The 14,552-nt window shown below is 51.8% G+C and overlaps 7 protein-coding genes across 7 annotated transcripts; 3 read left to right on the top strand and 4 right to left on the bottom strand.

The window, feature by feature from the left end:
* Positions 1-23: 23 nt before the first annotated feature.
* On the top strand, positions 24-1,817 carry Z520_04983 (uncharacterized protein; the record flags this gene model as incomplete). Its single annotated transcript, XM_016775487.1, has 2 exons — positions 24-1,654; positions 1,706-1,817. The coding sequence occupies 2 exons, from the start codon at positions 24-26 to the stop codon at positions 1,815-1,817; spliced, it is 1,743 nt and encodes a 580-aa protein (XP_016633530.1).
* Positions 1,818-2,456: 639 nt separating this feature from the next.
* On the bottom strand, positions 2,457-3,369 carry Z520_04982 (uncharacterized protein; the record flags this gene model as incomplete). Its single annotated transcript, XM_016775486.1, has 5 exons — positions 2,457-2,664; positions 2,728-2,891; positions 2,948-3,153; positions 3,211-3,285; positions 3,339-3,369. The coding sequence occupies 5 exons, from the start codon at positions 3,367-3,369 to the stop codon at positions 2,457-2,459; spliced, it is 684 nt and encodes a 227-aa protein (XP_016633529.1).
* Positions 3,370-4,480: 1,111 nt separating this feature from the next.
* Positions 4,481-5,983, bottom strand: Z520_04981 (uncharacterized protein; the record flags this gene model as incomplete). Its single annotated transcript, XM_016775485.1, has 1 exon — positions 4,481-5,983. The coding sequence occupies one exon, from the start codon at positions 5,981-5,983 to the stop codon at positions 4,481-4,483; it is 1,503 nt and encodes a 500-aa protein (XP_016633528.1).
* Positions 5,984-6,653: 670 nt separating this feature from the next.
* Z520_04980 (uncharacterized protein) lies at positions 6,654-8,291 on the top strand (the record flags this gene model as incomplete). Its single annotated transcript, XM_016775484.1, has 1 exon — positions 6,654-8,291. The coding sequence occupies one exon, from the start codon at positions 6,654-6,656 to the stop codon at positions 8,289-8,291; it is 1,638 nt and encodes a 545-aa protein (XP_016633527.1).
* A 717-nt stretch (positions 8,292-9,008) lies between these two features.
* On the bottom strand, positions 9,009-9,936 carry Z520_04979 (uncharacterized protein; the record flags this gene model as incomplete). The annotated part of the gene is made up of 2 exons (XM_016775483.1): positions 9,009-9,798; positions 9,905-9,936. 2 exons carry the CDS (start codon positions 9,934-9,936, stop codon positions 9,009-9,011), a joined length of 822 nt encoding a protein of 273 aa, XP_016633526.1.
* Positions 9,937-10,454: 518 nt separating this feature from the next.
* On the bottom strand, positions 10,455-11,540 carry Z520_04978 (uncharacterized protein; the record flags this gene model as incomplete). Its single annotated transcript, XM_016775482.1, has 2 exons — positions 10,455-11,277; positions 11,332-11,540. The coding sequence occupies 2 exons, from the start codon at positions 11,538-11,540 to the stop codon at positions 10,455-10,457; spliced, it is 1,032 nt and encodes a 343-aa protein (XP_016633525.1).
* A 1,284-nt stretch (positions 11,541-12,824) lies between these two features.
* Z520_04977 (uncharacterized protein) lies at positions 12,825-14,474 on the top strand (the record flags this gene model as incomplete). Its single annotated transcript, XM_016775481.1, has 1 exon — positions 12,825-14,474. One exon carries the CDS (start codon positions 12,825-12,827, stop codon positions 14,472-14,474), a length of 1,650 nt encoding a protein of 549 aa, XP_016633524.1.
* Between the last annotated feature and the right edge of the window lie 78 nt (positions 14,475-14,552).

The following is a 14,552-nucleotide window of genomic DNA, read 5'->3' as shown; positions in this document are numbered from 1 at the left end:
TTGAGAGCTCTACTTAATTTTTCATGGCTTCAGGTCAACGAGTTGATTTCATCGTGGCTGGCGGTGGCACTTCTGGCTGCGTGGCTGCAGCACGGCTGGCTGGGTCTGCAGCGCGGCCGACAGTGCTTCTTATCGAGGCTGGGGGACCGAATAGTGATAATCACTATCGAGTTGATGCCGACCGCTGGCAACATAAGAACACCATCCCGGGCGGCAATTGGGATTACTTGACTGAACCGCAAGAGCACCTGAATCATCGCCGAATCGACTACAGTCGTGGAAAGGGTCTTGGCGGAAGCAGTGTCATCAACTTCGGATGCTACACCGTTGCTCCTAAAGACGATCATGATGAGATTGCTCGACTTGTTGATGACGATGAGTGGAAGTGGGAGAATGCTCAGCAGCGGTACAAGCGACTTGAGTCATACAAGGCGTTCAGACCAGATATTCCCACGGGGGTGGACAAATATCTTTCACCACATCCTGACGATCATGGTCATTATGGTGCACTGAAAATCGGATTTCCCAGCGTGTGGGAGCCTAGTCTAACAAAGGAGATGGATCAGTTGTTTGAGGCGGGCATCCGGCCAAACAAGGACACAAACAGCGGAAATCCCATCGGGCTTGCAGTATGTCCAAACACGGCCTACAAGGGTGAACGGACCAATTCTTCAGACTTCCTCGCAGGGGGTCCAAGAAACCTCTACGTTGTCACACAGACTCAGGTCGCGCGGGTTATCTTTAAGGGTTGTCGAGCTGTTGGAGTGGAAGCTGTGGATGGACGAAAATTCTTTGCTTCCAAAGAAATCCTTCTCTCGGCGGGCTCGCTGGACACTCCGCGGGTTCTCATGCACTCTGGAATAGGGCCGGCGGATCAATTACGACGATATGGAATCCCAGTTGTGGTCGACAATCCGTCCATTGGGCAGAATCTTCAAGATCATTACCATATAAGTTGCGCCTGGCAGCGAGCTGAGAGCACAAGCACACGACCGCAGTATTACAGAGACAAGGCCGCCCAACAGGCTGCACGGAAAGAGTGGGAAGAGAGTCGGACGGGTCCCTTGGCCCATCTCACTACCTGCATGGGCATTGGGTTCTTGAAGTCGGACAAGGTATTTGACAGCAAAGAGTACAAGGAGCTACCCTACGAGACCAGACAACATCTCTTGCGGCCAACGGTACCGACCTTTGAGATCACCATAGGTGCTCCGTACTCTGGCTACTTTGAAGACCCCGAAAATACGCCAGCAACGAGCGTTATCTACATGCTGTTGATGAACTCGCAGTGTCGAGGCAGCGTCACGCTTCAATCATCCGATCCCAGTGTGCCCCTCGCGTTTGATCCCAAGCTCTTCTCTCATCCGTATGACAGAAGAGTTGCTGTCGAGGCGTATCGAGAGGTCGCGAGAGTTGTTCGCTCATCAGCGTACGCGAGGGATACCGTGCGGCCCTTACGGGCACCCAAGAGTGAATCGGAGGAAGACGTTCTCGACTTCTGGCGTGAGCAATGCACAAGCACCTGGCACATGTCGTGCACTGTGAGCATGGGAAGGAACGGCGACCCGAAGGCCTGCGTGGATCCCAGCTTTCGAGTCTTGGGAGTTTCAAACCTGCGAGTAGGTGATCTGAGTGTCCTGCCCTGGCTGACAAAGTAAGCTTCTGTCCCATTGCCTCCTAGGTCAATGACTAACAGCCAATGCAGTGGCCACAGCCAGGCGACCGCATACCTTATTGGTTTGATGGTCGGCGACAAACTGGTAGCAGATTATCAACTTGATGATCAGGGGAAAGCACCACTATTGGGACGCCTTTAGGTTGGTTTTCCAGAGATTCGATGGTATCATCATTCGGACTTGTCATCACGCGAGCGGTTGGCGCTTCTGAAGGACTATTTCTAGTTAGACTCTTTCAATGTTGTAATCTTTGTTGTACTCTCCTCTACCCCTTCCTCCGGCCTGCCAGTGCAGACTTTCGTGATAGTAAGCATTAACATCGCGGGCCCTAACCCGGTCACCTGCTATCGCTATATATCTGTGAATCCTGTTTCAGGAGCAAATCTCGGAAGGGTACAGCAAGGGCAGAAAACGCACGCTAAGGATGGTTATATGCTCCCGGAAGGCTTAAGACTTATCCAGGCTATCCTTGTGTACTACAATACCTAGTCGTCGGCCACTAGTCGGCACGTTGTCCCGTTTTTTGGCCCAAAGGAAAGAGGAGCGAAAGCTGTCCCTGATATACACCTGCCCGTGAGCTGCGAAGTAAAGTGGACAGGGAGGTCTACCGTTGAGTATGCTACCAACCCTCCGCAGGATGCATTTGCTGTCGAAGCGCGGGAGCACTCTTGAAGAGACACGTGGAAGCGAGAAAAAGGGTGAAATATTGAGTCCGAGGCAACAATATGCTGAAACAGTCACAGAACAAGCATGCCACATACACAACAAAGGCCTGGAAAATCAGTTTGGAACCATACCAGCCTCAGCCATGGCAGCTTTTCTGTCGTTGACAACCTTGATCACCGCAGGGCGAGCCATCATCCTCTGCTGCCAAGCATTGTAAGCAGGGAATTCCTTCTCAATGTCGAGAGTCTGCTTGCTTGCACCCCTGCTGAAAAGCCATGGAACCAACATGTTCCAGGTGATGAACGAGAGATCGGCGATGGTACTTTGAATGCCCCGGTTAGAGTGTGGCTCGACATATCACGGTCTGGCGACTGGAAAGGCTTACAACTTGTCTCCAACGAGATACTCCCTGTCCTGTAGATACCTATCCAGAACTCCAACTACGCGCCTGATTTCTCGAAGGTATCTGTCTATGGCGCTCTGGAGCTTCTCTTCGTGGTATAATATGAACCATGAGGCTTGGCCGAAGTATGGGCCCTGACCGGACATCTGCAAGACAACATTAGCTTTTCCTTAGCTTATCCCTGGTTATAGTTCAACCTTACTTGATAATAGAGCCACTGCTTCAATTCCCACTTCTCTGGCGAAGTAGTATAGGTAAAGATGTGGTCTCTGTCGTACGTTTCAACAAGATATTCGATGATTGCGACTGATTCCCAGATTGTGATTCCGGTGTTGGGATCTACAATAGCCGGGGCTCGACCGTTCGGATTGATCTTTTCAAATGGCTCTTGTTTCATCTCTGGCTTGTCTGTATCAGTTTTGTCAATGATTACCTAGTATGCGGTCCTGTGATTGTTTTGCATACCCAAGAACTTGGTGACATATGGTACCATGAGCTCTTCCAATGCCATTGCGACCTTCCACGGGTTTGTGCCACGCCCTGGGATGGTTAGCAACAACTGTTGACTCTGATACACCTACCAACTGACGTACTGTAACTATAGAGAATGACAGGTTTGCTCATGATTATATTGGTGGTTGAAGTTCGAGTCGTAAGTAAGGCTTCGGGCAACGATTGAACATCAGGTTTGCAGAAACAGAAGATATCAGTCTCCCATACACACCAACATCGCTGATCAACTACTAGTGAAGATACTTATTATATCGCAAACTGCGTACTTGCACTTGATTTGTAAGATTAATACTCCCGGATAGATCCATTACCAGATCTCAACCAGTTGCAACGTCAATCTGCTTACCTCGTTGGTCCTCGGTATGTCCCCGAGCTATCCTACCGTCGCCCAGGGCCCTGATAACAGTGAAACACCCTCCAGAACATGCATTCTAGCGCAGCCTACATCATCGCTTGTCGTATTCCAGAGTTTTTAAGCGTTATTTCCCGCTATACCGGCAGCCTCCGCGTGGTGGACGGTCGTAGAGAGCGCCATTAGTAAGAAGAACAACCCTACAGTGGCCATGCTCGAGCGAATCGGGCGAATAGATCTCCTGATCCATGACCATATCTGCAATGCTTGCAAGGTGGCTATGGGTTCGTTTTGGATATCAAGCTTGGCAAACTTTGTCTTACAGGAGGACTGCCGAGCGTCAACTCGTTGATAATCCCGGCTTGGTCCTTACTCAATCCCTTGCTCAATTTCTAAGAACAAGAGGTACCGCGGCAATTGGATTTTTCTTTGCTAGGAATGCGAGTAGTATCCATATCATAGATGAGAATGATGATGGTGTTCCTTGCAATTTTGACAACGAAAGAACCAACAGATTGAAGACGATGTAGGCATCGGACGTACAGAGATAGATTTTACTCCACAACAAGAAAAAGGATATCACAATAGATGAAAGTCCCGAGGAATTGCTCATATGGTGACCGTCCCATTATATTGATTACCCATTTTCCCCGTCAGCCTATCCTGCTAACTTCTTTTCCCGCTTTGTAGATGACGCTTGCTAGAAAAGTCGTAGTCGTAGTCGTAGTCGTAGTCGTAATGTGAGCGATAAACGTTGTCCCAAACATATTCCTCTAACCTATCGCCAAATTGGAGTCGACTTTCAGTTTTTTGCGGTCCATAAGAAATACATGCATCCCTCCAGCACGAACGAAAAACACCTGCCACAACTTATCCCGCGTGCAACTTGACGTCTTGGAAAGCAGTGGTTAGCTCGAGAATCCTGTTGCTTAGCCTGGCATCGAAGATCGCGTGGAAGTGAACCTGAGGTTCGTCCTTAGGCAGATAGAACCTGGACAAAATATTCTTGCACGCCTCCCACGTGTGGACAGCCATTAACACCGTCTGTTCGTCGAACCTCTGAGTGAACCATTCATCTCCGCTCAAGGCGCCGACGTATAGAATCCAGAGCCTCAAGCGTGGAGACAGGCTCTCCGCATCGAGACACGATCGCACGCGGCCCAGCATTTTTGGCCCGGCGTTGTAAATTGAAGTAGCCCCAACGGGGATGTTCTCCAGTGCACTAACTAACTTGAGGACGTAGGCCAATGCAAGGCTCGCGGAGACGTCGCGTCCGTCGACGGCGTGGTTGATTGCTCTACCAATAAGCACCAACGTCCGCATCCGCATGAAATTCCACACGGTAGGGCGCGCGGAAGGATCGTTGATGAAGAAGTCATAGAGGGCGTCCAGCTGCTGCAGTTCAATAAACAGTGCGCGAAGTGCTCCCTTCAGACAAGCGTCCAGATAAACATCCATGATAGGTAAGGGCACTTCGAAGGGGGCCGTCCCCCATCCGTCCATGGGCAGCAGAGTCCGTGTCAACGACAACGCGGCACGGTGAATGTCCATCTGGAACACGCTGATCCATTTGTAGGGGACGATTCCCGCTGGATTCTCCCGCATCTGGGACTCCATGATAATTTTGGCCATGCGAAGGTGGGCCAGCGCATCATCGCAGTTATGAGCCCAGATCTCGGCGACGAGGTTGTGCATTAGGATATGTAGAGGAGGTTGGCCGTGTTCACGGATGTATGCCTGCAGTGCTTGGAGACTCCTATACCGATGCACCAGTGACAATTTAAGGATAGAAGAGTCGGGAGAAGATTGGGCCATAAGGGTCAAGGGGGTTGACAAGAAGGCGAGAGCGGTCATGTTATCGCACAGTGAGTCCGACGCGAACGACGACCACGACGGAAGGATGTTGCCTTTGGCCTGCGCCTGAAGATGAGGCTCGGGGCCTTGAATGACGGGGAAGACGCAGCGTCGCTCAAAGGTCATGATCTCGTTGATGCGCGAGGTGATGGGCACAGGCGTGGAGTTGAAAGGATCAGAATTGCCCCGGAACGCGACGATGCTCTGGATGGGCTGCTCCAGCGCTTCCTCGGGCTTGACGCGCGTCCGCTGGTTATCGTCGTCCTGTTCGTCTCTGTGGACGTCGAACTCGACCTCGCCATCTTTCTTTTGCGTGTCTTTGGCATCCCGCCTCCTTCGGATTGCTGCTGACTGAAGTCGCGGAATCACCACGGACTTCCTCATCGACCGCGCGGCCTCGACTCGCCGCCATTTGTGGTAACCTGATTGAATGTGCGAGAAGACCTTATGCCGATTGGGTTCCGCTTTGCGGTTTTTGGCGTCATGGTTCACCCAGAGCAGATCGCCCGAATACGCCATGGAATGTATACACGAGAATCAATATAACAGACCATCACAGCGGAGCCACCGATGCGTGTTTGTGCGCGGCGGAGGCGCCCCGGAAAACATCGACGGCATGTGATGGCTACCGTAAGGATGAAGAGCGCATAAGCGCCCCGAAGGGCATTAAACGGGGGACCTTGATCCGAAAGCTCACTAGACACCTTTGGGGGAAATGCTTTAACTAAGCTATTAGCTCATCGGCATCTCTTAGTTAAAGCTTTGCCTAACCCAGCAGTTATAAGTTTAACTAACCCACCTAGGCACCTAGGTAGCTAGCGTCTCTAACCTGCACTGATGTCAGGAGGGGGGCGAGGGCCGTCGATTTCAAAAGCGGCATGTATTTGCTGCAAAAGCGGCAGTGGCGAACTTCTACCCCGTATTTCCACTTCTGCAACTCCGGAGAACAAACCCTCGACACTTCCTGTCCTGCAGTGCCCATCCCATGCCTCAAGGTTTGCGGGGTTGCCCACAACGCCACCAAGCGACGAGGTCGACCTCAGCTTCGAATACTCAGCCCCTCCCAGCTTCCAGGCATGAAAATCAACAAGGTACAGCATGACAGAGCATGCCATATGCGCAACGATCGAGCCAACGGACCCTTTCAGGACCCCCGGCTCTCTAAGTCGGCGAGCAAACGATCCTGAGCATGGCTACTCCTCCTATCAAGAAGGCATGTGATGCGTGTCATCGGCGCAAAGTTCGATGCTCTGGAGGCCAGCCATGTCGCACCTGTGGCCAAACCAATCTCGAATGCACCTATCTCGCAGTGCCCCAAAAGAAAGGTCCAAAAGGGAACCGCTCCAAAATCCTCTCGCAGATCCGCGATGCCCAAAAAACGAAGCAGATACATCTTCCTCATCCTTCTCCTTCTGATGCCACCCAGTCGCCGAGTCAGGACCTGAAGCCTTCCCTGGACTTGGGTAGCCCGTCACCACAAACTCCGCCTACACGGTCGCCCAATGCCGCCCTTCTCAGCCAGCAGACCATCGAAAACTGTGTCGACTTTTACTTCTCCAATATGTCTACGACCACTTCGATCCTCAGCCGGCATCAGCTAATGGACACAATCGGCTCCCGAACCACGGCCGACGCAGAAGTGTACTGCCTCGCTGGATCCTTATGTGCCTTTGTCATGGTTCAACCTGGCATGAATTTGGCTGTTGCTCCAGGGAGCCATTATGAAGGTGAGCCTCCGGAAAACCGCTACGGCTATGCCAGTATGCTTCTCAATGATGTCCTCCGAGTTCGAAAGTCTATCGATTATGTCGAGTTTCCTACTTTGAGCGCCCTCCAGACCTCATTCTTCTTGTTCAGCTGCTACTTCACCCTGGAGAAACAGAATGTATGCTGGTTTCATTTGCGTGAAGCCGTCACTTTGGCTCAACTGATGGGCATGCACGAAGAGTCCTCGTATCTCGTCGGCGACCCTGTTGAAAATATGTATAAGCGACGAATGTATTGGCTGCTTCTGGTCACTGAAAGAGCATATGCAATGGAGCGTCACCGCCCGCTGAGTCTGCATCCAACCATAGGACTACCATTGACCAACGAGCCGCACGAGGAAGCATCGATGTCTGGCTTCCTCTGTTTGATTGCCCTGTTCCGCTGCATAGATGACGAGTTCATGGCCCTTTGGAACAAAGTGAAGAGCGAGTGCTCCGACACCTGGCTTTCTCAACTCCAGCGACAAGTCACAGCCGCGATACCGCCAGGACTAAAGACGACAGAAAGCCAAATGGCCGATGTTCGGGTCACGTTACATTGGTTACGCATCATGATCTGGCAGCTTTCCATCACCAATGGCTGTCTTTCTTCGTCGTCCGAGGACTCCTTTTTGACATTCAAATACCCCATCAAAGTCACCACGGACTTGATCCAGGATATCTCAACCATTTCCCTAGATGCGATGGAGGTTCACGGTGTAGGATTGATCGAAAAGCTGTTCGACATAGCCTGTACGCTCACGGACGTGGTCTCGTGCGTACCACTCACGCCTTCAGAAATATCGAACTCAAGCAACGAGACGCCCTTCGAATATCTGAACAAACTCCTTACACTCATTTCGCAACTCCGGGGTGGTACCTCAAGGTACTACCCTTTGCTCCTTGTAAAGGTCTCGGACACCCTACCAAGTCTTCCCTCTGTCGCACCAGTGGACCTAGATCCGATGCAGCTGAGCATCAAGCAAGGCTATGCCGGTGCGAGTGATCATATACCCACGCCCGAGCCAACACGGTTGCGACGGATCACATTCCCACACCTGAACTACCACCATACTCCTTAGGAAGTTGTTCCCAAGCATGCTCCAAGTTCTGTAGGTTGTGTTCGCCTCTACAATGGGACGATGAGCCATCGAAACAGGAGCGTGGACGCATAATGTCTCCATACCCATCATTCAGTCCACAGCAGGGAGTCAGCGCAACCTTTGCGCTCAGGTCTCGGTGCGTGTCGCACTGTGAGCAGCTCTTGGCTGGAAGACAAGCAAATGAGGAAATGGGCATCCTTTTTGGAAAGAACAGAGTTTGCTGATGTTTTACCTGCTGGAGTAACTCCAACCTCGAAATGGGAAAATGAAGCACTGAGAGGCAATAAGAGATTGCCGTGCTCAGGAATGAGACATGGACGGTCTCAGGCGAAAGATCAAAGAAAAGGGACAAACGTCCACTCGGAAGGGGCGCATTATGCCTTCCTGTTATACTCGCCTACGCTTGTGGCTTTTCCAGCTTGAGCAGTTCTTGGGGTTGAGGGATTTGACTGGGCGGGTGGAGAGCAACGAGATCTCCATCGGTAGTGCCAGAACCACTTTGTTTTCGCTTCTCCACGGATCAGGAGTTATCGACTTACGTGGTCTTCTGAGTTAAACCACCCGGTTTGCATAAAGAGGCAGGAGTCACACCTGTAGCATGGCATCTTCAAGTTCTTTCCTTTTCCCGAACACAACGAGTCTGGGGTGATCGGGTCGCTAAAGGCCTCTCTCTCACCAGCTCTGCCGCTGCTTGATTCACTTTCCTCCCATACTGGAGATGACATCTCTCTGAGCCTGTCTTTCCCGATTGACGCCCGTCAACGGAGCGACGCTTCTCAGGTCGCCTACCACGTCCTTTGCTTTGCCGAAATATACTTCCTGAAGCATGTTTCTCATCTTGCCCTCCATGTCCTCGATTAGTCTGCCCGCATTGCATACGTGGCCTCCATCTTTGCCCTGTCCGCCGACGTTCTCCACCGCCAAGTCGGCCTCAACTTGCCTGGTCATGCTCCCAGCCAGATTCAGTGACCCCAGCCCCTCACTATCCCGGCCCAGATGCAAGATCACGGTGCTGGTCAGCTTGTAATGGCATGTCCTTCCACTGCCCCTTCTCTCGTCAACTTCGAACACGTGGATACTATCCCACCCAGCCTCCTGACCCACGGCTTTTTTCAAGAGAACTACCCCTGCGAACCCGTCGTCCAAATCCCACAGGTACACCGACCCGGTCCCACCCTCGTAGTACATCTGCCTGTACACATCGAACGCCGTGTTCGCCTCGACTTCCATTTTCCGTACCCGGTCGCTCGGGTATGTGGCATCATCTAGCGGGGGTTCGAATTCGTTGCTCCAGGGACTTCGGTATGAGTCGCCGTCACGATTGTAGTCACATAACAGGTAGTCCCGGCCTGTCTTTTTGCAGCGCGCCGAGGTCAGCGGTTGGTCGACGGAGGAGAGGAGGTCTTCGGTGAGGTCGGGAACGAGCGTTGTTATGGATGTCAGGTTATCTGACACCTTGAGCGGGGAGAGGCGACGGAGGAGGTCTCTGGAAGAGAAGGAAAAAAGCAGGAGTTAGTTAGCAGGAAGAAGTCCACCTCATCCCGTCCTCGCGTGGCCTGGCTGGGAACAATGAGAGAGGTTTCAGAACTCACAAGGCGGCATCGAATTGGGCTTCGCTCGCCATTGGGCAAGCTGTTGAGTGGTTCTGTTCTGCCTGGAAGCACCGGACACTTTCGACCAAGTAGGTAGGATTCGATTATAACGAAAGAGGCTCAGGGCAGATAGAGCTTTGTTCCTGCGAGGAGCGTGTTGGGTCGAGTCAACATAGAGAATTGCAGCTGGTTTCCTGTCTGCTTGCCTATTGCGAAGATCGCGGGGTGAGTCTCACTGCGGGCGGGAAGAAGAGACAAAGGCGAAAATGAAAGTGTCAGACGAAAAGATTTTCTTCGTCCCTTCCAGGTTCTTTGGTGCGCGAGACGGCCTCATCTATCGTATCTCACCTCCAACTACAACTGTTGCCTCCAACTATTGTTCTCACAGTATGGCATTGGATATATGTGCTCTCGGTCTTTCCATCACTAGGACTGGATCCCTGAGGCGAAAAGCCTGTGTGAAGTTGACAGAGTCTGACAGTGAGGCATTCAGATACAATAACCCTCTCACAAACCTCCAACACACAGTCCATCTTGTCTAGACACATTCTCAACCCTGGTAAGGAACAGTGTCCACGTAGAGATGCTGCATCATGCCTGGAGGATACCGGTCCCCCGTGATCTCCGCCGCCTCGACCTTTTGTCTGATCTCCTTCTCCTCTTCCGCTGTCAACTTGATCTGCAAACTAGCCATATTCTCGTCAAAGTTTTTCGCTTTGGTGGTGCCAGGAATGGGGATGATATCGTCACCTTGAGCCATTAGCCAGGCCAGCGTCAGTTGACCAGGTGTTACGTTTTTCTTCTCAGCGATGCTGGCAATGGAGTTCACGAGGTCCATGTTCTTGTGGAAGTTCTCCTTCGAGTACCGGGGCATGACGCGGCGTCGGTCGTCTGGCTCGAAATCGTCGTGCGACTTGATCGTGCCGGTCAAGAACCCTCGGCTGAAAGGCGAGTAAGCCACGACAGCGACTCCCAATTCGCGACAGGTTTTCAAGAGGTCGTTCTGCTCGATTTCCATCGCAAATGGCGAATACTCGACTTGGACAGCTGCAATGTGATGCACCTTGCATGCTCGTCTGAGCGTTTCAGCAGAGCACTCGCTCAATCCGAGGTATCGGATTTTTCCTTCCTTCTTCAACTCAGCCATTGTCTGCACTGTGATCTCGATGGGCTGGTTGCGGTCGATACGGTGGCAATAGTACAGATCAATAGCGTCGCCGGGCTCGAGACCGAGCCGCTTGTGAGATTTGGCGCATGCCTCGCGAATATGGGTCGGATCATTGCTGATCTTTGACGTTCCATCGGGCTGGCGGATATTGGCAAATTTGGTGCACAAGAAGATCTTGCTTCTGTTACCTGTCTTCTTGAACCACCTGCAGAGCGATTAGGACCTGTCATGTTCGTCATCTTCAGAATGGTCAACCTACTGGCCGAGCAAGTCCTCGCTATCTCCATACACATCCGAAGAGTCCCAGAAAGCCTCGCCCGACTCGAAGACGTGGTCCAAGAACTTCAGCCTCTGGTCATCCGGCAGCTTCTTCCCGTAGAAGATGGACAACCCCATCAGACCGAAGCCCAGAGCGGTGACCTGGGGTCCATCCTTGCCCAATTGACGGGTTGGGAGAGTCGGTGCCATCTTGCTTTTGAACTGCTGGTTACAGACTTGGATCTCAGTGAGTCGCTTTGAGTTGGTGAACTTGTCTTCTCAGCAAGAGGGAAATCTGACGAAACGAAGCAAAGGGGGGCTTTTATATATGACACCATCAAGTCAGAGCATCCATTGAAAGCCACTTCCGCCCCTCACTCGCGGAGTTAAGCCGTTCTTTGCCGTGCTCGTTCGCCTCTGCAACCAAATTTCCCAAACGTTTGCGACGATCAGACTGACTTATCTCCGGCGCATCCCCGCACAGTCTCCGACGGAAGCGTTTCGACAGATTCAAGCCCAAGCAACAGGGTTTGACAGCGAAAGGCGAGTTGCAGATGGGGCCAGCTAGAAGGCTTAGTTGTACTTCCTGGATTTGAGGGTGGTTGAGGATGACCTAAGAGCCCTCCAAAGTGGTACGCGATGTGGTCCGACGTTTTGCAACCTCATCTCCAGTCATTACGATCTGCCGACTGCCTCCTCGCAAGTCAGCAAGGAATTGGCCCAACAATTATGTTGTTTATCCACGAGCCGCAAGAATGAGAACGGGTGAAATGAGTGCCACAAAACAAGGATTTCTCGGGGGGCGGTGCTGCCGTTGCTGTCATCGCCTCTACCACAATTATTCTCGTTCGCAAAGCTGAAAAAGGCTTGCTAAGTGGCGCAGTTTAACTAACCTCTTTGACCTTTCGAATTCCATGCGCATCAGAAGTCTTGAGCAGCATCATCTGGTGTGCAATGGAAGGGATTTTGGCCGGAACTTGCCGTCTCGCAAGCAGAAAAGGTCAAAAAGTCGAAGCTCAGAAACGTCAGCCTTGGGCGCTGTACGTATCACCGCTCGTGCTTCTAGCAGAACCCTGATGATTTTATGGCCTTCAATCATCACTATCAATTAGACCGAACCTCAACATACTCTTGATTGCGTTCATGGCCCGCTTGCCGGTCTCTGACTGCGAAGTTTTGCTGGCGTTCAGCTCGCAAAACTTCCCGATACGAAGAGCTGAAAATGGAAACTCTAACCTGAGTTTCGGTCAATAATGCGTTGCACCTGGGAACCAACTGGACCTTTCGGACATGCGGCGAGAGAAAAGTTAAATGATGAGCTTCATACGCTTCTTTTCACGACGACACTCTCTCGAACCTGTGGTGATGGTCTTGATTTCTGATCTGTGCTCCACTACAAGTTTTGGTGCATCGGCCGGACAGAAGGCTTTTGGGGGGAGCGAGAAGGCTCCATACGTGCCGTGGACCTTGGAGCATATTTGACCAGCCGCAGGAATGGCGATAACCAACATCTCGTTTGATCAGCCTCTGATCGCGCAACAAGTCACCTGCTATTATCCTATCAGCGACATATACTCGCCGACCCCACGGTATCTTTACTATGCCCTCCTGGCCTTGACCTTCATCACCATCAGCCACGGTTGGGTCGCTCACATCATCTTCGGAGCGGCAGTCGCATATGCCGCCACCGCATCAATCGAAGCTTTTATCCTCCTTTCCGCTCAGCTTGGTGCACCTCCAGCGCAGAACGTCACGGTAGCCTATCTGAGTCCAGAGAACTTGACAGGTGTTTCGAATGGCTTGCAAGCACTCGCATCAAACGTAACCTCTGTTCCGGTCCAGCCGGACTACCTGGAGCTGGATATCGACGCAGTTACTTCCATCGTGGTCACCGCATATCTCGTGGGCTTACCACTGCAATTTTGGTCAAGCACTGCTCGAACAAGTCGGATTCTCCATCTGCTGATCTTCATCTGGAATATCATGATGCTCGCGGGCTCAATATCAGTCCTCATCCTTTGGCCGACTTTGAATGTTGCGAAACCTCAATATCGATTCTGCTACTCTGGAATTGAAGACGGCGACACTGTACAAAATAGTGGTTGGGACGATCAATTCTGGGCCGGCTCTTGGAATGCAACCGTCTGGGGTCTGTTTGGTCCATCGATCATTGACAACGAACGGTGGTTAAACCTTTCGACAAATTGCTTCTACCCATGCTTCAATACCTCACAGATTCTGCGGGAGTCGACACGGCTAAGGGCGACAGTTATCGGTGCCGATGGGCCTGGCGATAGTCTGCATACTTGGAATGCCTGGGAAGGCGACGAATTCCAACCCCTCGTTTATTCGGCTATTGCCCTCTTTACCGCTGCACAGCTATTCCTCTCAGTTGTCGGGCGACTGAATTTGTGCACCTCGAGAGTGCCCATATATCGCCCATTCCAGCTCTGGTTCCGGCGCAAGGAGATCTACAGTGCCTTTATGGCTGACATCAAGGCCGGTTGTTCGAAAACGAGCGATTTTCTGCGGCACCCAATGTCCTATTTCGCTTCAATACGAAGCATCAGATTTCGCCACGCAGCAAAGGTCACGAGAGTACACAAGCATCCCGTCACTCGATTCGTGACCGACCTCATAGCACTATGTGTGCTTCTCGGAGTCATGGTCATTGGACCTGTGATCATTATTGCTTTCATTATATGGATCGAAACGTATATCCATTCCGACGGCGAACCAAATGAGCAAATCGAAGCCGTTGGCCAGTGGCAGTTCATTGTCCAGATCGGCATTGTGCTTCTTGCTGCGGTGATCCTGCGGCTGCGGTACAAAATCGCTTCGGAGGAAGAGATTCAAAGGAACCTCAGGCGTGCGAGGCACCACGTCGAGAATCTAGAGCAGATCGCGGAGAATAAGAGAATCGACAGAGAAGCTGCGGCTACAAGAAGATTGCAGCAGGGAAGTCACAAAATCTTCTTTTGGCGCCGGAAGAAGAAAGCAGCAAGCGAGGAAGAAGGGAATCAAAACTCCTCTCCGTCAACGGACTCTGCAGAAGCAGCCTCGGGGGAACCGGCGGAGGGAAGAGGGGAGAAAACACAATCCGCTCCATTGACAGAAGGACCAGAGCCGTTTTACGTTATTTAGTGAATTTGTTTGGGGATCAGGACTTATAGAGACACCATATAGGAGTCAACAAAGTGCACCCGGATACATAATAGATTG

The sequence above is a fragment of the Fonsecaea multimorphosa genome (genome assembly GCF_000836435.1).
Source record: "Fonsecaea multimorphosa CBS 102226 unplaced genomic scaffold supercont1.8, whole genome shotgun sequence".
In the NCBI taxonomy this organism is placed as follows: Eukaryota; Fungi; Ascomycota; class Eurotiomycetes; order Chaetothyriales; family Herpotrichiellaceae; genus Fonsecaea; species Fonsecaea multimorphosa.
The sequence above is the reverse complement of the archived record's forward strand: the minus strand, read 5'-3'. Positions and strand labels throughout refer to the sequence as shown.